The sequence below is a fragment of the Serinus canaria genome, chromosome 1, assembly GCF_022539315.1.
Source record: "Serinus canaria isolate serCan28SL12 chromosome 1, serCan2020, whole genome shotgun sequence".
NCBI classification, from domain to species: Eukaryota; Metazoa; Chordata; class Aves; order Passeriformes; family Fringillidae; genus Serinus; species Serinus canaria.
The window spans coordinates 1181436-1209127 of NC_066313.1; the positions used below are offsets into that span (position 1 = coordinate 1181436).

Genomic DNA, 27692 nt, shown 5'->3' on the forward strand with positions numbered 1-27692 from the left:
AAAAATAACTGGGGAAAAGGACTAGCCTGAGTTCCTCTTGGAGTCTGACCGAGTGAATTAATCCTTGGCAAAAAGGGCTGGCACGGTGGCTGGGTTTGTGTTTCCGAGCCCCTGGTTTCTGTTCCTCCAGCTGGATGTTGCCAGTAACTGCATTAGCTCCCGAGTGCAGGTGACCTTTGCCACTGCTGCTCCCAGGGGTAATTGCACCTTCCCACCACTATCCAGGCTTCCAGCTGCCAGCAGACCCCAGCATGGCTGGATGTAGACAGGAACCTCTGTGGTCAAGGCCAGGGAGGCACTTTGGAACGGGGACCATGGTCTTTCAAAGGATGCAAAACCTCTTGGAGGTGAAAAGCAGCATTTTTCAAACGCTGAAGCTTGTGAGGGCCTCGGGGCTGGGATGTCCCCACCACCAGACACTGGCTGTTCCCATGGAGAGGTTCCTCAGAGCTCTCAGGTTGTTCCCCAGCACAGACATGCAGAGATCAGGCTGGGTCCCTTCTGCCTCGGGCTCCGCTGTGTCTCACCAGACCGGAGATGTCTTGCATGAAGAATTTCATTACATCTAAAAGCTGTTTATAACGGAAATGGAGTTAATTTCTCATGTCCTGACAACTCCAGCCTGCCAGGGTGGTGGATCTGGTTGAGCTTGCTCGTGAGGAGGTCACATTTGATGACGACTCTCTCTTTTTAAACCAGCTCAGAGGATATGGTCACCCCAGACTCCTCCAGGGCCATCTGCTATCCCAGCACCTTTTGAAACCCTGGATTTTTGGCAGGAGAAGGTGTTTGGTGCAGAAAGCCTCATCTCCTGAGCTTTACTCTGATGGAGCCCTGCACCTTCTTGCTGCAACCAGAGTTCACCACAGCCAGAGCAGTGCAGGCAGCTGGGGTGAAGTCAGACGAGTCCTCTCGCTGCTGGACTTCTGAGGGCGAGAAACTGGTCACCCTCCAGTGCCATGAGGGGTCCTTCACAATTCAGACCTTCACAATTCAGACCTTCACAATTCAGACCTTCACAAATTGGACCTTCACAATTTGGACCTTCACAATTTGTGGTCAACTTTCTCTCTTCAAGGACAGAGCTGGGGTCTGGGATGGGGACATCCCAGACCATCTCTGAACTCTTCATGGTTGAGTAGAAATCAAATGCCTCCAGGTTGGCCACAATCCGTCCTTTGGGTCCTTGCCCTCTATCCTGAAAACCTTTAGGTTTTCACCTCTATGTGCAGTTTTTAGCCTGTGCAATGAGTCTGTGCATTCCCATAATAGGAATTTTAAGTATTTTCTGAAGTGATTTTTCAGGTCAATTGGAGTTATTTCCTCATTAATACCATTAAATGCAGCACTGTTGACTCAGTTTGTCAATCCCCTTGACAAGGGCTGTAGGGATGTGGCCTCGGGGATTCCTGAGAAACCAAAATAATTTCAAGGCATGAGGCATCTCCCAGAGGGACCAAAGCCGTCCAGGAATTCAAACTCGAAGCAGGGACCCTTTGCTTCCCAGGAGAATGCAGGGATCCACTCAAGTCTTGGGCTGGTTCTCCCTTTTCTGCAGGTGGGTCCATCACACCCAGCCACCACAGCAAATATTTCAAACACACTTCCCTGTTCCTTCCACTGCAGAGGAAACCAAACTGGACATTTATTTCGGGGGGAAAAAAAACTCTGTTTCATGTCTGACATCACTGATGATGTTTTCTATGGGGACTACTCATATGTCTTTACTTCTCCCTTTCGATTCTGCTTCTCAGAAGATCACGCTGTGCCCTTGAAGAAGATGAAAGGGGAAGGCATGTCCCAAGAGATTTATTTTTTAAATTCCAAGAATTAGTCTCTTTCTTACAAGAAGGAAAAGACTTTTTTTTTCCTTTTTCTGTGGAAGAGCAGAATTACAAAGACAAGGCGAAATTGAGTCACAGTTTTCTTTTCCGTCATTCATAGGTGGGCAAAATAAAACTCTGCCAGTGCTTGAGGTTTGGACTTACTAAACCAAACGTGATGGTAATATTTTCTAGGAAGATTTTGGAGATATCCCAGGTAACAATACCCCTTGATTCAGGTATAAGAGGTTTTTCTGCTCTGCTTGATGGGAGATGACTGAACCACCACTTGTTGGAGGTTTTACCAGGAGCAGCCCCACAGAGGATGGTTCCATGTCCTCCATTCCCAAAGGGGAATTATTTCCATTTCTTCCCCCACCTAATCTACCAGAAAATCCCTCGGATCTGCTGCAGTGCAAGCAGAGAAGGGCTCAAAGCTCCAGCAAACCCACTCAGGGCTTGCTGTAGGGTTTGCTTGGTGTTATGGGCAACATTAGGAGCAGGAATCAGGGGTTTGGGGCCAGCTCAGTGCCCAGGACAAGGAAGGGGACAGGAACAGCTTCCCGGGATGGGCTGGGTTTTTTCAGGAATGTGGTGCTCGTGCAGCAGTGCTGGGAGCAGCATTACCTTGGCAGCACCTCCTAAACAAAGCTCAGAGCAGAGCCAGTGCCCAGACACTTCATCCAAACAGTGGGGGGAAACCATAACAAGGAAAATACAATCCTGGGGGGTCCTGGCCATCCATTGTCTGCGTTTGGGCAGAACCAGGCACGGCTGCTGAACCTTCTCTTTTGATGTGGTGCCTTGCACGTGTTTGGGGGTTTGGGTGGGTGGGATTCGGGTGCCTGTCCAGCACAGGAGTGTGGCCCGGAGATGCTCATCTCTGGAGATGTTGATATGGATGTCAGGTGTAGCTCGGGGGGGTTGTAAAACCATCCTGAGCAAGGAGGCTTGTGCCTGTCACTGCTGGGAGTGACAGGGTGGACTGGAGAGATCCTGTGATGACCTCAATCCGTGCCTCAGTTTCTCCAGTTGCACAAAAGAATGAACGCCCAGCTTTCAGCTTCCGGGTAACAGCTATAAAACCCTCAACCAGAGCGTTGGGAGGTTGTATCCCACAGCTGCCACAGGTAAAACCTCCTGTGCAGGAGCAGCAGCCAGGGCCCTCCTCCCCTCAACCCGCCCGTCCTGTGCCATCTGGGACACCTGAGACCTGCCCCAGCCAAAAATGTTCAAGCAGGTCCATCCCGTTGGGGATGTGTTGCAAAACCAAGGCAGGGGCTGAGTTCTGCACCTCGGCAGAGAGGGAGGGAGGAGGGGAATCTGATGGGAAACAAGATCAGCTCGTTGCCCTGGAGCTTGCGTGTGCTGGCAGGCTCAGGAGCAGCGGGTGACCTCACTCACAGCACCTTTCACAGTGTTCCAGACTCTTGGATTTGTTTTTTAAGTCACTTTCCTGCAAACGAGGTTCTAGTAGATTCTTTCCTATTCCAAGTTATTATTTTTAAATCCCTTCATTCAGGCCAGGAGCTGCCAGTGCCGGGTCACTCTCTCTCCATGCACATCAAACCAAGAGTCCTGATCTTAGCAGAGTGGCGACTCCTCCAACTTAAGGGATAAATACCCAGACAAATCTGGCATAAACAGAGAAAATGATGAAATGGTTTGATTTAATATATCCAGTAATCCTAGGCACTCTCACTTCCTTCCCAGTATTATCTGATGTGTCTTCTATTCTTGGATACTCAGAGAAATTTGCTCAAAGGAAAACCGAACAATAACAGACAGGAGATTAAAATAAAACCAGAAAAATAACGGGAATGGTGGACAAGAAATTGGTTGGGTTTCCAGGAAGGTTCAAGGGAATCTCCTGTGCAGGGATGTGACTGTTCCCTGCTCCAAATCCCTGTTGGAGGGGGAGGTGAAGGTGCTGTGTTCCTCTCAGGATCAATTCTGGGCTTGGATGTCCTTGGTCCAAACGGGCTCATCTCAGCAGAGTGGCTGGAGAAGGAGCCCTGGGATGTTCTCTGGAATGTGCTGTGGTGGGCTCTGTCCCTGACATGTTGCTCTGAATATTACTCCCACCCTTGTCAACCAGAGGCCAAGATGAGCTAGGACCAGGCAGCTGTAATTAAGCAAATCATTAAATCTCTGTTTTCCAGGCACTTGGACATCTGTTTTTTAACCCAGCCAAGAGAGGAAAGGCTGGTTTCCCACCCCTGGATGAGAGCAGGTGCAAGCCACCCTTGGTTAAGCAGGACCTCTGAGCATGACACACCTGGTGTTCTCCTCTCACTCTGGCACACCTGGACATGCCTCTCTGCTCAGTTCCAGAGCCTGGGCTGAGCTGCATCCCATCTCCTGCTGGGTGAACGTCCAAATGTCCCAATCTCTGGGATTTTAGAGGCACCATGAGGCCCACGAGCCAACACAGCAATCGTCTGGTTTAGCCATTCCCGGACTGGGAACCTCCAAAGAGAGCACTTCCCTGTGTTTCTGTGTGCACAGGGCTTTCAGTCTGCAAACAACCAGCACAGCTCAAGGGCTTGGCTCCCACTCTGCCAGCTCCTGGATGTGTTCCTCCATTGGCTCTTCTCCCTCTCTCCATGTCCCAGCAGCCCTGCTCCTCCCTCCTCTCCGTGCTCGTCCCTTGCCAGGCACTAATATGGGAGAGCTCCCAGCTGTCAGAGACATCCCCATGTAACGCCCCAGGGACTGGGGACCTGTGTGCTGACTCCTCTGGGCATTTTCCATGTCCAGGGGGTTGTGCTCCTCCTTTATGTTCCCAGGAATTGTTTGTTGGTGTGCAGGGCCTGCTCCAGGGCCTGCGCCAGGGCCTGCACCAGGGCCTGCACCAGGGCCTGCACCAGGGCCTGCACCCGGGCCTGCACCCACCCAGGGGAGAAAACAACCGTGTCCATATTGCTTCTAGGACTGTCACATTATCCTAGGACTGTCACAGAAGTGCTGTGATTGTCACATTGTCCCACTTTGTCACATCATCGCCCTAAGACCAGTGAGGAGGACACGGCCGCACCAGCAGGCGACATTAAACGCGTCGGTGGTGTGGTGGTGAAGGCAAACAGCCTGGCTTCTCCTTGTCCTTCTCTTCCTCCTCCTCCTCCTCCTCCTCCTCCTCCTGGGGCAGTTAATATTGGTAGGGTTTATGAATTAACTTCCCTCTGAGCGAGTCTGCAGAGCCGGAATGGGGACATTAAACAAAAAGCAAGTGGCTTGTGACTCACGCCGTGGCCCCGTGCCAAGGCAAGCACAAAAGCAGAGGTCTCGGCAGAGCCTTGGGAATTGTTCACTGTTCCAACCCACGTGGTCCAGGAGAACACACCGGATGGATCCTCTCCCTAAATTCAGCTGGGGCAGGTGAAAAACTTCTCCCCTTCCCAGGAACTCGGCTCCTCAGCCAGCACAGAGTCAGCAGAACCATCCATGCAGAGACAAACCTTGTCCCGAGGGACACCCGGCTCCCACAGTGACACAGATCCCGGATTTGGGAAGGTCCCTCTCCTACACCCCCCAGGGCTCGCCTGCTCCTGCATGGGATGATGCAGCTCTGTCCTGCAGGCTCCCAGAGGGCTGTATTTTTGAGGAAAATGAGTAAGAGTAGATTGTCCTTTTGGGTAAGAATGAATCAAAGAAGTTTTAAATAGCAAACCTGTCCTTTCCTATAGTTATTTCCCTCTTTATTCCCTCTCCTAGCTGCCGGGAGGTTTGTAAACATTTATTAAAATCTGCTTTGACATGTCACGCTGAGTATTTCCTTTTGGCCAGCTTCTTACACGTTTGCTTCCATGCAAATTCCCATACAAGGACAAAGGGGAGCCAGACCCCTTTCATCCCTCACAGCCTGCCCAGAGCCCTCTCAGGGGTCACAGCTGGAGGGCAGAGGGGCTGAGACCTCCCCAAGGTTCTGGCTCGGGCAGATCCTTTCTCTGGTGGGCTAAGGAGGAGGACTGTCTCCACGAGCTGTTTGCAAGGCAAGAATCCAAAGGCAATGGATAAGATGATAAGAAGAAAATGGAGCCAGAGTCTTTGGAGTGGTATCCACACGATGAAAATGAAAAATCCTGATTAGACAAAAGAAAATGATCGTGCAACTGTGAGGGTGGTCAGCTGAGGTTGTGGAGATGCTCGAAATGCGCCTTGGCATGGCCCTGAGCAGCCCACTCCCAGTGCCCCCAGTTGGGCACTGGGCTAAATGGTCTCCAGAGATCCCTGCCAGCCTCGGGGCCTCTGGAAGGGAAGGAAGGAGAGGACACCCCTAGGCAGTAAACTCTGTGGGAAGGGGGGAGTTTCTCCCATGCCTGGGAGGTGGCCAGGGAAGTCCTTGAAGGCACAGATGGGTGTGATGAGAGCGTGTCTGACCCACACTTCTGCGTGATGGAGGGGCTGCTGATTCCAGCCCTTTCCAAGCCTTTTTGTGAAGCTTTCTCCCACACAGCACAGGGCACAGCAGCAGTGCAGTGCCCTGCCTTGACTGATGCAGCGGCTCTGCAAGGACACAGTGAGCTCATCCTCCTCCTGCTCCCTCCCCATTCAATCCCAGACATCCTCCAGATGTTCCTCGGAAGGATGAGCATCACAATCTTGTCATTAGATCAGAGACAAAAGCTCTGCCTGCAGTGGATGAACTTGTGCCCTCTGGAGCAGGTGCCCAAGTCCAGATGTTCACAGCACAGGCAGGGATGAAATGAGGGAGAAGGCTGGTCCAGGAGAAACATCTGGGCATGGTGTCTGCTTGATCTGCTCTCCTTGGAGAGGGACCCCTTTCCAGCTGGTTTGGAAAGGCAGCACAAGTTCCTCTGGAGATGAGAAGCACTGGGAAGCACCTGCACCTCTCACACTCCTCTGCACAGAGAGCCACAGTCATATCTGGTTTGGGGAAAAAGCAAGGGAAATGTTGGGCTGGTGAGAAACTGTGAGGTTGGAGAAGGATTTGTGGCATGAAGAGCCACCTGCTTTCATAAAATCACAGAACAGTTTGGGTTGGAAGGAACTAAAGTCCAAACCCAGATCAGGTTGGTCAAAGCTCCATCCAACCTGACCTTGAATGTTTCCAGGGATGGGACATCCACCACCTCCCTGGGAATCCTGTGCCAGTGTTTTACCACCCTAATTACAAAAAAAATCCAAGTTCTTGTATCTAATTTTCTGTCCTGTTTTCTTCTTTCTATTCCATAAATCATCTCACAGCTCACTGTCCATAAATGTGGAATGAAGAAGGGAGCAGGGCAAGGAAAGTTGCTCTGGAGGGACCATCAAAGGGCTGGAGCCCAATGTTTTCCTGGGAGCTGTTCAGAGGAGGTGTGATGTCCCTCTGCCCCAGCTCCACACCCTCGTCCTGCAGCAAAATCATCTTTCTGAGGGCCTTCATCAGCCCTAGTCAGCTCCTCCCTTAGCCCAAACAACCCCATTCTGGCTCCAGCCTGTGCTCGTACTCCATGGCTGCTTGGTTCAGTGCCCTCGGGGGCATCCTGAACATTTCACCCACTGTGGATAAGGGGACAGGGTCACTGTGTCCCTCCCAAGCTGTGCAGAGGTGGGTGGAGGCCCCTCTCTCCCAGCAAGGCCTCCCAGCACACTCCTAACATTCCTCCCTGTGCACCCAGCCTCCTGGTTTGAGGATGGAAAATGTAGAGAGCAATGGTGAACAAAACAGGGGGGGAATGGGTACAACCAGGTATTGACTGTCCCAAACCACCCCTCCATGCTCACCCAGCCTGCAAACCCAGCATGTTCTCCCAGTTTCAAAGTGCTCCCAGTTTATAAGCACAGGGAGAGTGTTTGTGGGGAGATAAGGGCTGGTACAGACGCAGGGAGCTGGGCTGAGATAAGAACAGCCACTGGCTGAGCTGCAGAGCACGGAATGGTTTCAGCATCCAGGGCCAAGCCATCCTGGGCTGCACCAGAGATAGGAGAGGGACACTCTCTGCCAGCCCTGGGGGCATGGACGAACCCTGCCCCTGCAGGACTCAGTCCAAAATCATGGATGTTCCAACTGGATTCCTTTGCTCTGCTGCCCTTTGCATTCCTGGGGTTACAAATCCTAGCTATAAATAATTATAACTGAGCATCCCCCAGCACCTTGATCCAGGCTCTGGCTCCTTCTCCAGCTCTCTGTGGCATCGTGGCTGGATGCAATACCATGCTCAGGGCTGTTTCCCCTGGAAAATCACCCTGGCTTTGGGTGTTTCCCTTCCCTATGCCTTAGGTGGGGGTCAGATACTCCAGGTTCTTTTGCTTGGTCCAACATTATTGATGATGATCTTCAAGGTTTTTTCCAACCTTAACGATTCTATAATTCTATAATGTGCTGCAAACTTTTCTCACCTCCCTCCCTCCCAATCCACCTTTGATTTCCACACTCTTCTTTGCATACAGGTTGGTGTGCACTGAGCAGGCCTAAGCATCCCTGAGGATTTGCCTGATTCCCTTTCCTTTATGCTCTGGAAAGGATCTTGCTTCATTTATCCCTTCACCCAACAGAAAAGCTCATTTTCAACGGACAATGCAAGCCCTAAATGCCACAAACCAGCGCTTTCTGAATATTTGGGGACAAGGCTTGGGATTATGCAGAGCTGTTTGCTGCCTACCTCTGAATTACAGTGACCTCCCACGAGCAGCCACAGTGGGAGCACCAGGGAAATACCAGTGCCCCAGAAATACTGCACACAAACAGCACAAAAAGCCAAATATTTGTCCTTTCACACTCCCCATGAGGGTTCCTTCTGCAGAGCTCTCCTGGCCCTAGACTGGGATAAAAGAGAGGGGGAAATGTGAAGGGGAAGAGAGGCTGGAGGGGAAATAATAACAAGGGCAAACAAGCAGCACCAGAATTTGGGCAGAGCCTGGACAGTGAACTCAGCTCCTCTTCGTGATGTTTCCTAGGACACCACATCTTCTTCCTTGCTAGTTTTAATAGATTGTTTTAAGCAGGAATTAATGTGTGCTGCTGATACCAGCCACACTTCTCACCACAGCCAGTGGCAATTTGTGTGTTTGCACTTGGGACACAATGCCAGGGAAGTGCAAAAGGGGTGATGAAATAGAGATCAGAAATCCCAAGGAGCTTGGAAAGAACAGCTGGTGCTCCAGCAATGTCTCTAATAATGGGTATCCATCCACTGGGTGCACAGGAGCTGCTTGTCTTAGTTTGGAGACTGGGAAGTGACAGCTCCTGAAGTTTCAACTTTCTGACCCCTGTGGGGACAAGGGACCCTAAAAAGTCCTGGGCAAACCCTGTGATAAGAAGATAAATAGAGAGAATGCAATAGCAGAACCTGTGCTACTCCTGTGTTCTCAGAGTTTGATTTTGGATGGGCCAGTGGTGGCTTCTCTAAGACAGCAGGCGTTTGTGAGCCCACTGGAGCGTGTTTCACAGAACCATGGAGTTATTTGAGTTGGAAGGACCTTTTAAAGACCATCTTGTTCCAGCCCCACACCATGGGCAAGGACACCTCCCACTAGGCCCCCAAGCCCTGTCCAACCTGGCCTTGAACACTTCCAGGGATTCTGGATGAAGGACCCAGGGTTTCATCTGCCTCTCTCTGAGCACTGGCCCATCACTTCAGGCCCTTCCTGCCTCTGCCTCCGTGGTGAGGAGCAAAGCCTGGTAGGAGGTGACCCCCAGGTCAGCCTGCCCTGGACTTCGCATCCCAGTTGTCCCTGTGGCTTCCAGCTGGCACAGCCTGATCCATAACCAGGGACACGGAGCTGCCTCGCTGCTGCCACAAGATCAGGAACTGCTCCCTCTCCATCTTCCTTCCCTCTGGGCTCTGGGGAATTTCCATTTTTGCTCTCTGGATTATGTTCAAACCCTCAGGCCACACAGAACAACAGCAAGGAAGAGAGCTGGTCTTGGGGAATGGCATTTAGGGGACAAAGGCAATGTCCCCATGCCTGTTCTCCATGAAGATGGAAAGGTTAGGAAAGGGTTCATATCTGAGAAGCCCCCAAGATATCCACAGGGGATTTTTATCTCTTCACGTGTGCTCAGCCAAGCAAGGAGTTGCACACCTGGAAAAAGGATCTGGCTGCATATCAAGGGCATCTGCTGTGCCCATAAGATTTCAGGAACACAAAGAGGGACTTTGCATGAGACAGCACTTTCACACCCTTGTGTGAATTCACAGATTTTGAGCGTTCCTGGGCAAGAAAAAAGGCTGTGTCTTGTTTTAGGGGTGTAGAAACACCATCCAGCCAAGTAAATTTGCAGTCTTGCACTGTTACTAGTTGAAGATGCTTTTCCTTAGCTTTTCCTCTTCTCCTGGAGGATCCATGCACAAGCTCAGGGTGCTGCCACCGAGCTCGGGGTAGCCAAGCTGCGACAGGCAGAGCCAGGACGAGGCATTTGTTGTGCCACAGCACTGACCAGTGACTCTCCAGGGCTCAGGCTGGGAAGTTAAAGTGTCCTGACTCATGGCCAGAACAAATATTCCTTTTAGGCTCATCAGACTGAGGCTACATGTCTGGAGAATCACTGCCAACCCCGAGTCTGCTGGCCAGAGCAGAGGTCCAGAGAGGCTGTCCCTGTAGGACAGTGGGCAAGGGGCACCTCGAGGTGAGCACACTGGCAAAACCCCAAGGACCAGAGTGGAAATGTCCTCAGCACCGTGTTCCTGACTCAAGCACCCTTTGGTTCCCACTAGCTCTGGCTGTCCCACAACACTGTGTGTGTCAGGGAGGGTTCCCCAGCACACCCACTTCAGCCAGGCTCTCACCACCTCCACCAGCCTTGCCCTGGGAAGATGCTGATGGGGATGAGATCCTTGGGCCCTGGCCTAGACCATGGAATATGAGGAAAAGTCATTTTCTACAGCAATATTTAGGAGATTTTACTTTTCTCTCTTTATTGAGGCTATCCAAGAGAAGCTCCTGCTGCAAGATGCTCTGGACTTTTCTTTGTAAAAGCCCATAGCCTGTAAAGCCTTTAAAGTTCTCAGATCCTGGAATCCCTCCTAATTCAGCCATGAATTAGTGCTCCATCCTCAGAAAGCACAAATTCATGGCCAACTCATAGAGCTGACCATCCCTGGGTGTTATTTTGATGGGTTTGATTTGGCCCAGGTAAACCCCTGCCTGACCATGGTTAATTATTTTTTTATTATTATTATTTAGCAGAGAAGGTTCAGTATTGCTACAAAATATTTTCAGTGGGAAAAAAATCCTGATGCTGCAGTGTTTGACTGCAAAAAGGGAAATGACAGAGAAATGAGGAAGCTCCTGAGAAGTAAGCAGCTGAACAGGATGAAATGTTTGCAGAGGGAGTGGAAGTGGGCTGAGGATGCAAGTGCAAAGCACTGATTCAAAAAGACCCAGGGCAGCCAGGTCCAAACAGCAGGCTGAGAAATGCCACCAGGGGAAATAAAATCTCCTGCAGAAGATCCATGGCATGTCCAGATGGGAGGCATGGAAGAGGTGATGGACACAAGTTGAATGTGAAAATCCACTGGAGCTTGTGGAAGATTTTGAGGAACAACTCACTGAGAGCTGCAAAAGGAGTTAACAGGAAACAGAGCCCACAGTGCAGATCTGCAGAGCTTCGTGGTGGTGGTGGTGGATAAAATTAATTGTGCTGAATTGCACAGTGCTGAGGAGGTGGCAGCATCTCCTGTGAGCTGTCCCTGCCCTGCTGTTCCACGGGGAAGCTGTGACAGGCTCCAAGGGGCAATGGAGACCTCAAACATTGATTAATGTTTGTAAAAGACCTGTCCAAGACCCAGGATCAAGGTCCAAGATCACCTGGATGGAACAGGGGGGTTCCAGCCACCAAGACTGGAGGAGGCAGTGACGTGTGGAGGTTATAAAAGCAGGGAAGTTTCCAAAGCAAGGAAATTTTCTGGAGATTATCTAACTTACCCCACCTCCTTCTCACAAAATCCTGCAGCCACAAAAGCAGGGTGTGATTCAGAGCAGGTATCACATTGCTAATTCCTTCCCCCTGTCCCTTTCCAGGTGATCTCTGCCAGCAATGGGGCACTGGGGCTTATGCAAATACGCATGAAAAAATGCAAAACACATAAATATATATTTATATTTATATATTTAACAGGTTTCACCAGGCACTTTTGAAAGGTGTCACCTGCTGTTACCAGGATCTCTCCAGATGTCTGTAGGAAATTCCCCAGTGGAGACATCTCTGAATGACAGCCTGAGAAACACACAAGAGGCCCTTTTCAGTGGTACTAAACCATGTCATTAAACCGGAGATTACCTGGGGTCACTTGGTACCGTGCATGGCAAACATTTGCTCTTACTGGAAAAGGATTGTTTTTTATCCCTCCCTGCTTTTGTGAGCACTTTATCCACAGGGTAATGAGGGAACTGAGTCTTTCTCTTGCCTTTTTTCCTACTAAATTGGGTTTCTTACAGTCCTCTGATCCTCCTCCCACACAGGGTCGACGTCAAGTGTGTGTCCACCAGTTTCACAATAATCCCATTAACTTGAAACCGGACAGAACCCACAAAGCCAGCCCTGGGCAAGGCTGGGGCAGCAGGCACTTTGTGACTGGGTGGCTGAACCAAAATTTGGGAGGAAAACATGATTCCGGTCAGAGGGAGGTCAAAGGCAGCAGTTTCTGTTGATTTCTTTTAACCCTTGCCTATTTTGGTAAAATAAACGAGTGGAGGTTGTTTGTTTGCTTTTTTGTTTGCTTTTGTTGTTGTTGAAAAAGAAGTGTCTTTTTGAAATGAAAAGTCAAGGGCTTTGTATCAGAAAAGTAAGAAGGGGAATAGTTCTATCTCCCAAAATTATGATGTTTTTCTGGGACTTGAGTTATTTATAGAAATCACAGAATCATTTGGGTGGGAAGGGACCTTAAAGATCAGCCAGTTCCACCCCCTGCCACAGGAAAGAACACCTCCCACTAACCCAGGTTGCTCCAAGCTCCACCCAGTCTGGCCTTGGACACTTCCATCCCCATCTTCTCTATTACCCCCCAAAATATCTCCACCCTCAGCTAAAGATCAGCCTCTGAGCAGCAGAGCAACACCTTGGTGGTAAATCTTTGTGTGGAATGATTCACCCTCCTTGGACGTCACCGGCTGGATCCATAGCCCTGGGCTGGGAATGTCCAGATTAATCATTGCACCACCACTGGCACGGTTTGGACCCAGACTCCTCCAAAGCAGCTCCTGTTTTTTTGGGGATGCCCATCTGGATGTGCCCACCTGGGCATCTGGAGTGCCTCAAGAGGGTCCACGGGGTCCTGGAGGGCTCATCTCTGTCTTGTGGGCTCATACTGGGGTCTTGTGCCAGCATCTCTCCCAGGACAGGCTTTAACCACCCAATCCAAGCATCTGATGGGCCAAAGCAGGGGGGAGGAGACCCCCAAAACACCACACACCCCCAAAACACTACGTTCCCCCCCCCCAAACACCATGTGCCCCCATCAAGCAGGCAGCTGAAGGAGGAGCCCAGAGGGGGGCAGAGCTCTTCCTCCATCTATGGGCAACCAGGAGGAAGAGCAGCTGCTACGAGTCCAAATTTGCAGCACATTTCAATCCAGCTGCGTTCTGGGGATGCTCCAAGAGTTACCATAATTGGGACCAAAAATTGGAAATATTTTGGTGATGAGGGGGATTTTGATGCTTCATGGGATTGCTGGAACGTGCTGCTGTTGCTCCAGACTTTGTGCTGCCTCACATCACCAGCCAGATGCTGAAGTGCAGAGATGGGTTGCAACATCTGGGAAGCATTGCCTCGGAAGGGATGATGGATTTCAAGGAAATGACCTCATAAGGTTTGGATGAGGGTCAGGACAGTGGGGTATTAATCACCACATGGAATTGGCATCCTGGGACAGGGGCACTCGCTGCTGCCCACGGCCCTGGCTTGAGGCATCCTCTTCCCATTGTTTAATCCAGGGCCAAAGATTCCACCCCCCGGCACTGCTGCTGCTCCCACACCAGGAGCTGACCACAGAGGGCTCCCCGAGCCCAGACCACCCTGCTGGGGGCCCATTTGCCTGAGGAGGAGCAGATGGGGAGGCACGAGCTGGGAAGCTTCTCCAGGGCTTTTAAGACTTCCCCGGCACCCCCTCAGAGTTCCTCGGATCCCGTGTGCCAGAGGGGTTTGGGGCTGGAATGGGAGTGCAGACGGGCTTGGAAACACGGGCTTGGGAATGCTGAGGCTGGTGACGCCGCAGTGACAGCGATGCCCACCCACCCACTGCCCCCAGGGAGTTATTTTTGGGTCCCAGCCCTGTGAGCTCAGCCTGGGAGGATGCTGGAGGGTGAGGCATCGGAGTATAGGCATCTTGCTGAGCACAGGGCTGCAGAAGCTATTTAGGGACAATTTGGGTCATTTAGCAACTCACAGCTGGGCTGCTTAGCCCAGGGAGGACCAGAAGAGTGGATTCCCTGAGCACCTCCCCCTTCCTGCAGTGAGAGGATGGCACCAAGGAGCTGGACATCCCCCACCAGCTCCCAGCCTGCTCTGCATCCCATCTCAAGGCTCCTTTGGGACCAGATGGACTCGTTCCACAGGCCACGAGGGGCGTTGAACCCACACCCTGTTTGCAAACAGGCTGTGCTGGCACCCATGTGGCGCCCTGTCCTGCTGTCAGGCTGCAAAATGCACCCAAGGCACGGAGCAGGAGCAGGAGCAGGAGCAGGACAAGGACCGCATCCGGCTGGGGGTGGTGGAGCTGCTCACCTGGAGAAGCTCAGAAGCCACATCCCATCCTGCTGCTTCTCAGCACAGGAGGTTTGCAGGGAGCTCCAGGGCTCAGATGAATGGCTGATCAGGGACATCTGAAATAAATTCATTTCCAAAGGCAGTGATGGTGGGGAAGCCCCACCATACACCAAAGTCCTTCTCCATGTGGCTGCCAAGTGGCCTCCACCTCCATCCATACACATCCATCCTTTCCTGAAGGTATCCAGACAGTTTCCAACCCACTTGCCCCAGCAGAGGAAAAGGATGGCAGCGTGTTAAATGAGCATCAAGGCTTCCCTTAGGGGAAGGGATGGAGCTGGAACAGCAGGTAGGAGACTGGATGATGAGTGATGGTGACCAGCTCTTCCCCTGTCATTAAAACCACAGATCACAGGAGGAGAAACCACACAAGGGAAACTTCAGAGTGAGCAGAAAACTTCCCCATTCCCTGGAAAGTGCCGTGGATGAAAATCAGGACCCTGCCTGGAGTGGCTGTGAGTGCCACAGTCCCAGCCTGGGCACAAGGACCCAGCTGCTGGCACATCCCCTTGGCACCAGCAGAGGACTCTGCTGCTGCAGGTTCAGCCTATTCAGCTAAATTGTTTCTCCATTAAAAATCAGCCCAGGATGGAATTTGCACTGCTGGGCCCAGCATCCTCCAGGTACCTCCCAGCATCTCCCAAGGTCCCCCAGAGGCTGAGATCACAAGAAACCTCTCACCCTTTCTTTCCAGTTTCAAAGTGGGGAGCTCAGTGGTTTGAGGGCATCTCGAGGCTCCCCCGGGATTTAAGGAGGGCTGGGAATGGGGTTGTGACATGGTGCCTTTCCACAGTGAGTGGCAAAAGCAGAAGAGAAGGGTCTGGTGGGAGAATCTCCTGCTCTCCCACCAGCAGCATCAAAGGGGGCTGCAAAACCCACCCAGGGGTTTGGGGGTGCTGCAAAAGGGGGAGCTCCCAGCGCCGAGCTGAGACCTTGTAGCTCATCTCAGGAGTGAGGAACCAGAGCCAGGAAGGTTTCAGCTGGCTGGGAGGATTTGTGGAATTGCTGTTCTTGTATTAATTAGGTTTTGGTGTTTTCCTGGCTGATTATTTTTCGAATTTTTTGGCTGATATTTTTTCTGAATGCTTTCCTCTGCCCCTTGGGAGATCAGGCAAAAGGCTTGAGGTTTCAAACCCTTCTCCAATCCCAAAGCATGGAAAAGTGGGGTTGGGGGCATCTATGTACTTGTGCACAAACCAGCTGCTCCCCAAAACACCCCCCAAAATGTTGGTGTTTAGCCAGGGCTTAAAACAGCAGGTATTTGAGGAGAAATCATTTTTAAGAAGGGTTATTTTAAACTTTCAGGTTTTCATGAGCATTTATTTGTCAGAGTCTGCAAATATTGGTATTGAAGCTGCGAAAGTCTTCAAATAAACTCCCCACAAAGCTGGGTGATTGACGTGTTATTTCAAACACCCACTGGCTCTGTTTCTCCCTGAGCAACTGCTGCCTTGGCCCATCCATACTGGGGGGATTTCTGCAGTAATATTGGGTTGTGGGATTTGGGAATTTCCCCCATGTTTGAACACAGCTTTGGCCTGCTGGGTGGCCTTTGGGTCTCTCACCTTCCCTCACACATCACTCTCCCAGGTCACCTCAGGCTCTGCCATGGGGGAGGTTTCTCTGGTGCCTAAAACAGATTTTGAGCTGTTGGGTGACAACTCCTTCATGTCACAATTTCCCATTAAATTATTAGGAGCTCAACAGTGTGGCAACTTTGTGCCTGAATCAAACAGGCCAGGGATGACTTGGAGGGGCAGACAGACTTGTTCCTCTGGATTATTCAGCCCCCAAGGCAGAAAAGCAGAATAAAAATGGAGACAGGACTTGGAAAATGAGGTGGATGCACCACGTGTTTACAGCAACAACATGGCCCGTTGCCTGCCACAGTCCCATTAAGGGCCTGCTTCCTAGGAAGGCATGATCAGGAAGGAAAAGCTCTCCACTTGGATGCTGGGAAGGTCCAGCAGAAGGGTGCATCCCTCCTGCCCATGTGGCAGATTTGTTTCCTTGGCAGGAAACCATCAGTGCTCTTAACTTTCCCTTCCTGCTGCCTGTGCTAAGGGATATTTAGAAAAAGTGATTTGTGGCCACTTGGCATGGCTGGGTGGCTTTTTTCTGCTCGCTGCTCTGCACAACCCCTGTGCTCCCCATCTGTGGCTGTTTCTCTTCCTCAATTCTCATTCTTGGGTTTGGGTGACTCAGGGCTGGTGTGAGCTGTGCAGAGTCATTGCAGTAAAGGTTTGGGAATGATGCTCTAAATCCCAGAAGTGAAACCTATTCACGTGCCAGCCCTTGGTCCCATTGCCCCCAGAGAGAAACCCCAAAACCTGGGCTGAAAATCAAGAGGGGCTTTTCAGAGGTTGCATCCTGGGATATCTGATTTAGCAATTCTGGGGCTCACAGCTATTGCTCTGGCTCTGTGCTTTTGAGACTTTGTGTGTTTTGGCAGCTCTAAGGGCTGCAAAGTTCTTGAAAAGAGTAAGCAAAGCAAAGCTTTCTGCCCTGGTGCAGGGGACCATGAAGGGCTTCTGTCCCACAGGGCATGATGAGTGACTGTGGCTGCCCCTTAAAGACACTGCTGGGACACCAAGTGTAAAATGATTTGAAAACAGCTTCAGGATGAAAAGTGAAGGAATTCATAGAACCAGAGAGTCATGGAAACACAGAAGGGTTGGAAAGGACCTTAAAGATCATCTCGTTATAACTCCACATCCATGGGGCTGAGCGTGTCCTAAGAGAGAAAGGCCCAGTGAAAGCCAGGCTGGGGACCAAGATAAATTGCAAACCAAATGAAAACTAAGTTGAAACCAAATGTATTTTTTCATGGGGACTGTGGTTAGGCTTCCCCTGGTGTCTGCAGGGGAAGGTGAGGAGCCTCTGAGAACCAGAGGAGTTTCCAGCATCTTGGTTTGGTAGCTTCTGAGTGGCTGGGAGAACCAGAAAAACAAAATAAGTTATATGGGATGGGAGACTAATTATTTTGAGATTTGTTAAATAATTACTTGATCTAACAATCTATTCTAGTCTTCAACAAGAGCAGCCTAGGAGAATCTACCAAGACCACGGACACACAACCAGAAAAGGTTGGCTATTGAATTTGTCACACTCCAAGGGGTTTTGTCCTGCCATGACCTCAGAGCTGTCTGGATTTTTCCAGAACTGGTGGCACCAGCCCCATGAATATCTTGAATCAAGAGTGGAGATTGAATTCATTGAATTAGGTGGAGATCAAGATTCACAGAAGAGTGGACAGCTGTTCCTGGAGCTTAAAACATTTCCATGGTACTCAACAACCCAATTTTTAGCCCCAATACCCATCTTTGTACATACCAGAGGAGACAGCAGAGAAGTGCTTGTAGTAGAAATAAACTCATTTACTATCAGAAATCTGAGGTGTTTGCATGTTACAAAAATAAAAATGTACAGTCACTGTCATAAAACTCACCTTTTTTTTTTCTCTCTCTAGTATAAGTTAGTGCTTTTACAAACAAAACCAAAAAAGAGTCTAGAGCTAGATTTCCAGCTGGTACCTCTCCAACTGCTCTGCACTTCCCAGTGGGATCACTGGGGATGAGGATCACAGGATGAGGGACACCCCTGATGGCACTGGCAGTGCTGCCCAGGGTGGTGGCTCGAGGCCAGCTCAGAGGGAGGTGGGATTTCCAGGCAGGACCAGAGGAGGAAACTTCGGGTATGTTTTTGTTGAATTATTCAGAGCACGGAACGTGTCCACGCTGCTTTTTGGCAAGTGTGGGAGACCGGGCAAGGCCTGGCCCGGAGTGATGTTTGTACCAGCTCAGTGCCCTGGCTGAATTCCTTTCTCCCAGGTGTTTGTCTCGCCCCAGTGACTGTGCCATGACCCTCACCATCAAGCCAAGCTCCCTTCACAAGAACAAAGGAATAAAGGTGCTGCCACGGTGCAAGTCCGCTCTTAACCCAATCCTATCCCAAACACACTCCAGGGTGGCATGAACCACCCTACAAATGTCCTGTTTGTGACATTGTGGTTGTGACACTGTTGGTTGAGACAAGAGCTCCCCACTGGGGGTGGGACCACAGGAACCTCCCAGTTAGCTCTGAATGGTCCCAGTCACCCGTGACTGAACACACCTGGTGACATCACGGTGTGGCTTTGTCTCCACCAAACTTCACAAGAAGGAAGGATGGGAGAAAATAAGGTCTGGGTCTAAGCCAACATCAAATGTGTTTGCCTTGCCCTGAAACAGAGCTTTTACAAAATGTGACTCGTCCAGTGCAGCAGCTCAAGCAATTTTCATTTTTGGGGGGAAGAACCAGTGTCCTCCTGGCAGGGAAACCATGGACCTGGGCTCTGCGCTCTCCAACCCAACAATTACAGGGAAAAACACCAAGAGCACCTTCTGGTGAAATGTTCTGTGGACATTTTTTACAAATCCAGGCAGAATGGGGTGAAGCTCAGCACCACTTGCACCTCCTCAACTCAGGGTTCAGTGCTGAAAAAATTCTGTCACCTCTGAGGGACAGCAATGGGGATGTGGCAGCACTCAACCAAGGGGATGAACACTGGTCTTCACTGCTGGGCTGGAAACATGAGTCACCAGGAAGGGGGTTAAAAATAAGACATGAAGAGCTCACCTTAAATTTTAATGAGCTGGAGATGATTATTAAAAGCCAGCAGCTGGAAGCTGCAGGTTCCTAAAAGCTTTTAAAGGGTGGCTGCTGCTGTTGGGAAGCACTAATGGGGTTTTTGGAAGATGTTGGCCCCACTGGAGAAACCTACAGGGGACCTGCTCGATGGTACCAGGAAACTCCAGTGGGCTGCTACTGGTGCACTCCAGTGGGATGGAATGTCCATCAGGTTAGTGGGAAGGCAGCCCTTGGACAGGAGCTGGGGATTCCATCCCTGCTCTGCCAGCTTGAAGCTGGGAGAGCATTTCTGCAGGGATGCAAAGCTGTGGGAGACCCTTTCCCACTGTGGGTGATACTTGTCCTTGACATTTGCATCAAGCTGCTCAGCAGAACTGCAGCTGCCTCTCCTCATCCACTCAAAGCCTTTCCTGCCTTGCCAAGGCACAGAGGAACTCCGTCTCTCCCCGTGCCATGGAATTCTTTAGGGAGACCTTTTGCACATGGCATTCTTGCTTTGGAAAATGACTCAAGGCACTCAGGGCACAATTTGTTCCCCAGATTTGGTCACCTCAGCGCTGATCAGAGGGGCAGCCTGGGATGCAGAGCCAGAGATCAGGGTTCATGTGTGCAACCACAGCTGCACCTTCCTGAAAAAAGTACAGCAAAACAAGCAGAGGAGCACGTTTGACACAGACACCCCAAACACCCAAAGCCTCAGGCCCCAGAGCATCCTGTCCTCCCTTCACAGCCAGGATAAACCCTTCTGCTGCGGGGCAGAGCTAGGATTTCAGATCCTTGGAGAGCGTGTCCGTGTCACTGCTGGTTCCCAGCTGACTGTTGGGCACCATGCCCAGAGCCACCTCATTCTGAGGCTTCCAGGGCACTTTGTTGCCCGCAAACTTCATAAATCGTTGCCCTGCTAAGAAATACAAAATGGGATCCAAGCAGCTGTTGGTGCTGGCGAGGGGACGAGTCAACTTGTAGGCCAAGTTGATGGCATTGAGGGTCTGGCAGCTCAGGTCCCAGCTCCGGAAGGAGTAGTACAAGGTACGAGTGACGTGGAAAGGAAGAAAACAAACGATGAAGACCACCAGGACGATGATGATCATCTTCACCGACTTCTTCTTGGAGCGGGACAGGCGGGAAATGCCCCGGGTGGGCTGGAGCAGCCGCCGGGCCATCAGGCAGTAGCAGACGATGATGATGAGGAAAGGGATGCAGAAGAGCAGCACCAGCATCACCGAGCTGTAAATGACGAACTGCCCGAAGAGGTCCTTGCTGGACGTGTCGTGGCAGGTGATGGTGTCGCCCTTGGCGCTGGTGGTGACGAAGAAGAGCACGGGGGACTGGCACACCACGGTCACCAGCCACACGGCCACCGACACCTTGCGCGCGTGGCGCACGTGGCCCCACTGCAGCGACTTCAGCGGGAAGCAGATGCCCAGGAAGCGATGGATGCTGATGCAGAGCAGGAAGAGGATGCTGCAGTAGAGGTTGGTGTAGAAGAGGAAGCGCACGATCTTGCACAGCCCCACGCTGAAGGGCCAGTTGTCCCCCATGGCATAGTAGTAGACCAGGAGGGGCAGGGACACCACGTAGAGCGTGTCGCTTATGGCCAGGTTGAACATGTAGGTGGTGGAGGCGTTCCAGGTCTTGATCCTGAAGATGAAGGCGTAGAGGGCCAGCAGGTTGAGAAAGAGCCCCACCACACACACGATGCCGTAGGAGACGGGCAGCAGGACGTATTTGAAGTCCTCGTCAAACACGCACTTGTAGGGGTTGTCATCTGTGCCACCTGGGTCCAAGGAGCTGTTGGTGAACCTGGTCCAGGCAGGAGGAGTTGTGAGGTTCTCCATCACCCTGGGGGGAAAGCAAAGAGGCTGTAAGGACATGGAGAGAATGGCTCGAGAGGGCAGCACATCACTGGCCACAGACACCACGGCCTCACGGAGTTGGTGACACAACTGAGCAGACCCTGGCATGGAGGAATTATGGTCAGGTGGATGAGGTGAGTTTTATTTTACCTCGTTTTGCATCTGGAGCACAGAGCTGCTTTAAAGTCACCAACAAATCTCAGGCCACATGTGGGAGTCCACCTCAGAGGTCCTGCAGCCCAGTTCAATGTCCCAAACTGTTCTTCACACAGAAATTTGCTCTCCTGCATCTCAGAACAGGAAAGATGCTCCATTCTGTGTTTAACCAGACACAAGGGGTGACTCGGCTGAGCACCACTAAAAATGCATCCTGCTAAATTCCAGGCAGAAAGGATTAGAAAGTGGAATTTCAGCACCCAACCCTCGTGACTGGCCCCCATTTCATTTTTGAGGTCTTCAGCTCCTTCTGGTAGGGCAAACCTCACCCCACCCAGAGGCCCTGTAATCAAACCTTGCCAAAAGGAGCACGGTCTCCACCACAGGGGCTCTGCCTGGCTTGGCTGTTGATGAGGATGAGGGGTCTTTAATGGGTTTAGTGTTGGGCTGATGGTGGCCAGGTCACAGTCCTGCTGGCTGGCCTTGAGCCCTGCTGGTGCAGAGCTGGTTTCTGCACGGGACTGATTAGCTGAGAGGAGAAAAATGGCCTGGAAAGGGTCTCTGCAGACACACAGAGCCTGGCCTGTCTGTGAGGAGGGACAAGGGCCCTTTTGTGCCCTGGGCTCTGCTGACACACGATATCCGAGCGAGCCCATGGGTCAGGAATCAAATTAAAATGCATTTCCTCCCTTCCCGTAAGAGGAGCCCGATTGATGTCCCTGCTGTTCCCTGCCTGACGGGAAGCCTGTGGAAATGGGGGGTCACAGGGAGACAAATCCAGCCCAGGAGCTCAGGGAGCAGCAGCTCCTGCAGGAGAAAAGCTCTGAGGAAAGGTGGCCTTGGAATGAGTGTGTGGGATGTGCCCTGACCCAAACTTCACCAGGATTTCAGGTGGGAAAGAGCAATCCCAGCCTTTTTGGGAGAAGGGCTCAGCTCTAACCTGGTGCCACCATGCTGAGGGACAGTGTGGCCATGCCCTTTCTGGCAAAATAAACACCAGATCCAGAGCTATCCTGAGCCTACCTCCAAGCCAGATGCTGCAGGGAAGGAGACAATGACAGTCTCCTTGAGGCTGCCAGCCTGGATGGTCTCTCCCCAAAGGAAAGCACTTTGGTACTAAAAAGCACCTTGACAACTGCTGAGGGAGAAGGGATGAAGTGATGCTTCCAGCCTATCACAAGGGGATAGCTCCAGTCCTTGCTCCGGGGACTGGATCAAACAACCAGTCCAGAAGTGCACTGACACCATCCCTGATGATGTTTCCCCCATCCTGCTGCTTTCCCCTTGGAGCAGAGCAGGAACAGGGCTGGCTGAGGCTCACACTTCCCAAGGACAGGGGTGGAAACCACACACTCACTCACACCCCAGCTAATCTGCAGTATCTGCAAAAACCCCAACACAACTTTGGGAACCACTCTGTGATAAAAATCAGGAGCCAGCACTGACCTGGCCTCGGGATTTTGCTTTTCCTGCACTCAGCTCAGCTTTACTCCCATCCTGCTTCCCCTGAGCCCTCAGCAGCGTGGCTGTGGATGGAGAGGGTTAACAGAGCTCTGGCAGATGGGAAAACATTCTTCCAGCTGCTGTTCTCCACAGCTTCTTCCTTGCCTCTGAGCTTTGCAGCTCTGTGGCCAAGCAGAGAGAGGTTGCCCACAGAGCTGGCAGCTGATGAAACGGGTGGGACAGGCCACCGTGGCCGAGGGAAGCCACACAAGATGCCCCAACAGGCTCAGGGAAGGGTTACAGAGCTCCAGAGGCTTCAGCCTGGCATGGGATTTCTCCGCCTGCATTCCCTCTCTCCCCTGCACATAACCCAGCACTGATGGGGGGATATCACCCTGAATTCCAGCTCATCTTCCCACAGGGTCCTGAGACCCCAGGGAGAAAACCCACCCACAGTCCATCCATAAGCCAAGGTGGGGAATCTCCTCCGGCTGCCCAGGGATGTGCCAGTCCCTCATCTCCACCTTCAGGACAAGGAGCAAACAGTGTTTGCTGGCTGGTTTGAATGGAGCCTTGTCCTTGCTGTCGTGCTCTCCCTCCTTTTCCTTCTGGGAATGCAAGAGCCTTTCTTTTTCCTCTTTTTCACCCTCGTTTTGCCCAGAATCCCTAGGACAAAACCTGCTGTGTGTGCCGGGCCCGTGGCTGCAGTCCACCCCCTCGCTGCACCCGCAGGCAGCGAGCTGGAGAGGCCAGGGCCAGCCAAGGCGTGTGAAGGCACAAGAGCTGGCAGCTGGCACTGCCCTTTGCTGTGCCCACGGGTGGCACGAATGCCAGCTGTGACACCCCGAGCCCCCGGCAGGGACGAGGGGAAGGAGAAGAACCCGCAATCCCGGAGGATGCCAGGCGGGATAAACACTTCTGTGACCCCCAAAAGCAAATAAACCACAATGCTTTGGTGAGAACCACCTGCATCTGCCTCATCCCTTCATCTCCTGGCCCTTTCTGAGGTCACAGTGGGAGGCTTTTTCTCTGGCATTGGATGCAGGTGACCAGGCATGGCTTTTTGGGTGCCCTCCAGCCATCCACTCACAGTTTCCTCCAAGCTGAACCATGGGTTGCAGTGGCTGGACCATCTCTCTCTCTGCAGTGTGGCCTTGGATCTGTTTATCCCATGAGTTTTTTCCCAGAAAACCTCGGTGCCAGAGGATGAAGGCAGCACAGGAGAGGAGCCTGGTGACGAGAGCAGCCTGGGCAGATCACTGGCCTCAAATAAAGCCCTCCCAGGCAGGTGCACTGAAGTCAGCATCCCAAAATGCTCCTGTAACTGAATCTGCAGGGATATTTGGATCAGCCAGCATGGGAAAGGAGGGGGCTGTCATGGGAGAAGGTCACGGGCAGCTGAGGGATGGGCAGCACTCCACAGGGAGACCACGGGACGGGCACTGAATTCCCAAGTAAAGGCCTTGACTCCTGATTTCTGCCCCATTTTCCAGCATTCCCAGTGCCATCCCAGCCGTGTTTCAGGCTGGAATTTGCCAGGCAGCAGCAAAGTCACTGAAGACAGCAAAGCACAACCAAGTCACGGCTGCGATTAATACGTTTTCACAGGGGGCTGATGAGCTTTAATTGGCCTTCCCAAATAATTAATGTGGATTAATTTCCCAGCAGGACCTCACAGAGGCAGCCCTTGGTGGTGCCACAGCTCCCAGTGTTTAATGCTGGAGGCTGAAACCACGATCCCTTCACCACATCTTCTCCCTGACTCCCTTCCAAAGGACACACGGAGAACGTGGGTGTTTTCCCTGCCCTAATTCTGAGGCATTTAGTGGACTCATCAAAATCCTCGCTCAGGATCGGGAACCACTCGAGACTCTGGGAAGCAAATGACCTGGAGTCGTTTTTCACTGCTCTGGGGCTGTGGTTCCAAGCCTTTGTGGCCAAAAGCAAACAGGCAAGGCGTTCGGGTGCTCCCGCGCCTGTCTGCTCGGAGCGTGAGACGGGATCCGAAATCTGAGCCAGCCCAAACTGCTTTCCATCTGCCCTTTCCCTTTGGATCCTCTCTGCCACAGTGACCTTCAGAGCCCTTCTCCTCCAGGCTGGCCACCAGTGTGGGCTGAGGACCTCCCCAGCTGTCCCAGCTCCACCATCCCCAGCGCTTCTCCCCAGCGATCCCAAGGCAAGACACCTCCAAAATTCATTTCCAGGACATCCAAGCAGCTTTATCCATCTCCCTGCCAGGCAACATCCCTCCTTTATCCCTGCTGGGTGTGATCTACCCCTTCCTCCATCCCCAAAATAGCCAGAACACCTCAATTAAACCAAAACCTTGCAAAGAATCTGTGTTTCTGTCCCTACAAAAAAGCACCTTTGGAGGGCAGCTCCACTCCAGAAATGCTGCCTCAGTTTCCCCTCCTGTCAGCAGGCTGAGAAACAGCAGAGTTGAATTTGTTTTCTCTGTGAAAAATATTTTTCTGGGGGTGTTTTGGGTTCCTAGAGGGTTTTTCAGTAACTTGATCCGAGCTAGAAAGGGGAGAGAAAGTCTGGAGAAAAGATGTAACAAGTTTACAAGAACTTTATGACTTTGTTTGGAGGTCAAATGAAAGGTTTTGCTTTGAGAGAAATCACTTCTTCTGGGAATTTCTGGTTTCCCCCAAGAAACTCTCTGAATTCCTCCCTGAATCAATCTCCCTTCCAGCTTTTGCTTCCCAGGGGGTACCCAAACCTCCTGCCTTGCTCCCCACCATGGGGAATCAATTGGGGTTAATAAAATCTGTGGCTTTAAAGTGAATTAAGAAAGCATTAAAGCCATCAGTGACAATGATAATTAAGGCCACCTTCATTCACTTGAACCTGACTCAATTCCCAGCACGGCAGGGCTCTGGGGATGGATCCTGCTGGAAGCAAACATCAACCCTGGCCAATGTTTAATCCCTTCATCAACACTTCCCTTCCTCCTTCAGCAAAGGTGATGCTCCCTGCCTGTATTTCCCTGCTGTGGGATTGGGGCAGATCCTATTTGAGCCCTCAAACTTCCAGTTTTAATTATTCCACAGGGGAAACAGAGCACTTGCACCCTTTAGGCTTCCTGGAGGAACAAGGTGGTGTTTCTGTCAGGAGTTTGACTTTGGTTGTGCCCTCCATGACCTTTTGATGCCCACTGGAGGAAACAAGAGTCAGAGAGAAGAGTGTGGGACCATTTTCTGGCCGATTTGGTAACCCTACAAGCTCTGTATGTGGGAGAAAGGACATTTCCATGGAGACCTCCCAGCCTCCTGCCCACACCAAGGGAGTCACAGCCACCCTGGAAAAACCAAAGGCACTCAGGGGGACAGCCAGGACAACACAATTACTGGGCTCCACCATGGCACCACCAGAAAAACCCACAGGGGGAGGACTTTGGGGGACAAATGTTTTACTCCACAGGCATGGAGGCAACAGGGTCTTTGCTCCATGGGTGGTTCCCAGTCAGGTTTTGCTGGGGGCTGCTCAGCACTGGGGAGGGAGCCCGGCAGCACGCTCGGCTGCCAGAGAACTATTCGTGGCTTTGGCTCCGTGTCAACAACCCGAGATAAAAATCGCACCGGGCAGAGACAGGATAAAGTCACTCAGTGCCACCACCGTCACAAATCCTTCTGGGGCTTTTGGAACCCACTAAGCCCCGGGATGAGGCTGTGCTTTGGGCCTCAGAGAGTTTTGGGCTCTCTCCCTTTGCACTGGAGCCCCTTAACCTACCAGCTACCCTTTGCTTGAGGGAAAACAAGAGGAATTTGGTGATAATGAAACGGCCCAATTTTGGCAGCAGTGACCACGAGCTAGGGCCACCATCCCCCAGTGCTGGTGGCCCCCCAGAGCTGGGTTTGCTGCTCCTCACCTCGTGTACAGGAAGGCAGTGGGTTGCCAAGCGGCTTTTGCAATAAACTGATAAGAAAACTGGAACAGAAAGAGAAAAGAGATGTTTTGCCCCTAAAGTTGTTCCTGCAGTGATGTCAGCCAGTGCTCAGCTCTGGAAAGAAGGGTGTTTTGGAGGTTACGAGGTGCTAGAAGGAGTCAAACAGTTTGAAATGAGAGTATCATCACTGCAGTGCAAATTAAAACACTCCCAAAGAAATTACATAGGGAGCCCAGCACGCAAAGAGGTGGAAAAACACGCGGAGCAAAGCAGGGAGTCAGCTCCACGGTTTAACCTGAGCTGTGTACAGGAAATCGCGGACAAACAGCCAGTGAACTCCCCAGGGAAGGGAGAAACTCAGCAGCAAAGATATGATTGTGAATTAATGCATAAAAAATCCAACAATTCAGGCGAAGAGGAGCAAAAGGAGCAGGAGGCTTCCCTGCGTGCCTATTTGTGCCAGCACCCGCCCATGCCAGCGACTCCCTGCCGGCTGCTGGTCCCACTGCCCTGTCTTGGGGCACTTTGGGACTTTTTTAGCGGCAGTCCGGGCAGTTCGTGGGCTTGAGAGGAGGAGAGCAGAGAGCCGGGATTCGGCTCTGCCCCACTCCCTGCTCTGGGTGCGCTGGGACGCTGTGTCACCCATGTCACCCAGACAGCAAAAAGTGCCACCACCTCCGTCACTAAGTGTATGTGTGTGTGTCCGTGTGTCCGGGGGTGTGTGTGTGTCCCACCCGTGTGTGTCCCACCCCCGTGCGTGCGTGTCCCCTACTCGTGTGTGTGCACGTCCCCTCCACCTCCGTGCGTGCCGCGTCTCCCCCATGTGCGCGTCCCAATCGAGTTTCCCACTCGAGTTTCCCACTCGACGCTGTCGCTGTAGTGGGCAGGACACGCACCCCCACATCCCCTCTGGTCCCTCCGTGGTCCCCCCACTGTCCCCCTCTCGCTGCGGCCGCGCTCACCGAGCGATGCTGAGCCGGGGGCTCCGTGCCAGGGGTCGTGCCGGGGGTTCAGCGCCGATCGCCCCGCTCAGGAGGCCGTGCCATGCCCGGTTCTGGTCCTTCCCCCGCCCCGCTCCCGGTGCCGGTGCCGGTGCCGCCGCTGCCGCTGCCGGAGCCGCCGCCGCGTGTGAGCCGGGCCGGGGCGGGCGCGGGGCTGCACCGCCCTCCCAACGCTGGGAACGG

At 52.1% G+C, this 27692-nt stretch overlaps 2 protein-coding genes across 3 annotated transcripts in view; one reads left to right on the forward strand and one right to left on the reverse strand.

Annotated features, from left to right (window-relative positions):
* RPS3 (ribosomal protein S3) overlaps positions 1 to 27692 on the forward strand; it is a 221517-nt gene that overhangs the window by 40443 nt on the left and 153382 nt on the right. The window lies entirely within an intron of this gene.
* P2RY2 (purinergic receptor P2Y2) lies at positions 16919 to 27662 on the reverse strand. Of its 2 annotated transcripts, XM_050972083.1 has the most exons (3): positions 27471 to 27662; positions 23710 to 23949; positions 16919 to 21006 (listed from the first exon to the last, which is right to left on the reverse strand). In XM_050972083.1, exon 3 carries the CDS (start codon positions 21000 to 21002, stop codon positions 19926 to 19928), a length of 1077 nt encoding a protein of 358 aa, XP_050828040.1. In that variant the 5' UTR covers positions 21003 to 21006; positions 23710 to 23949; positions 27471 to 27662; the 3' UTR covers positions 16919 to 19925. The 2 variants fall into 2 exon arrangements, with proteins under 2 accessions (XP_050828040.1, XP_009090961.1); XM_009092713.4 differs by lacking the exon at positions 23710 to 23949 and having other exon boundaries at positions 16921 to 21006.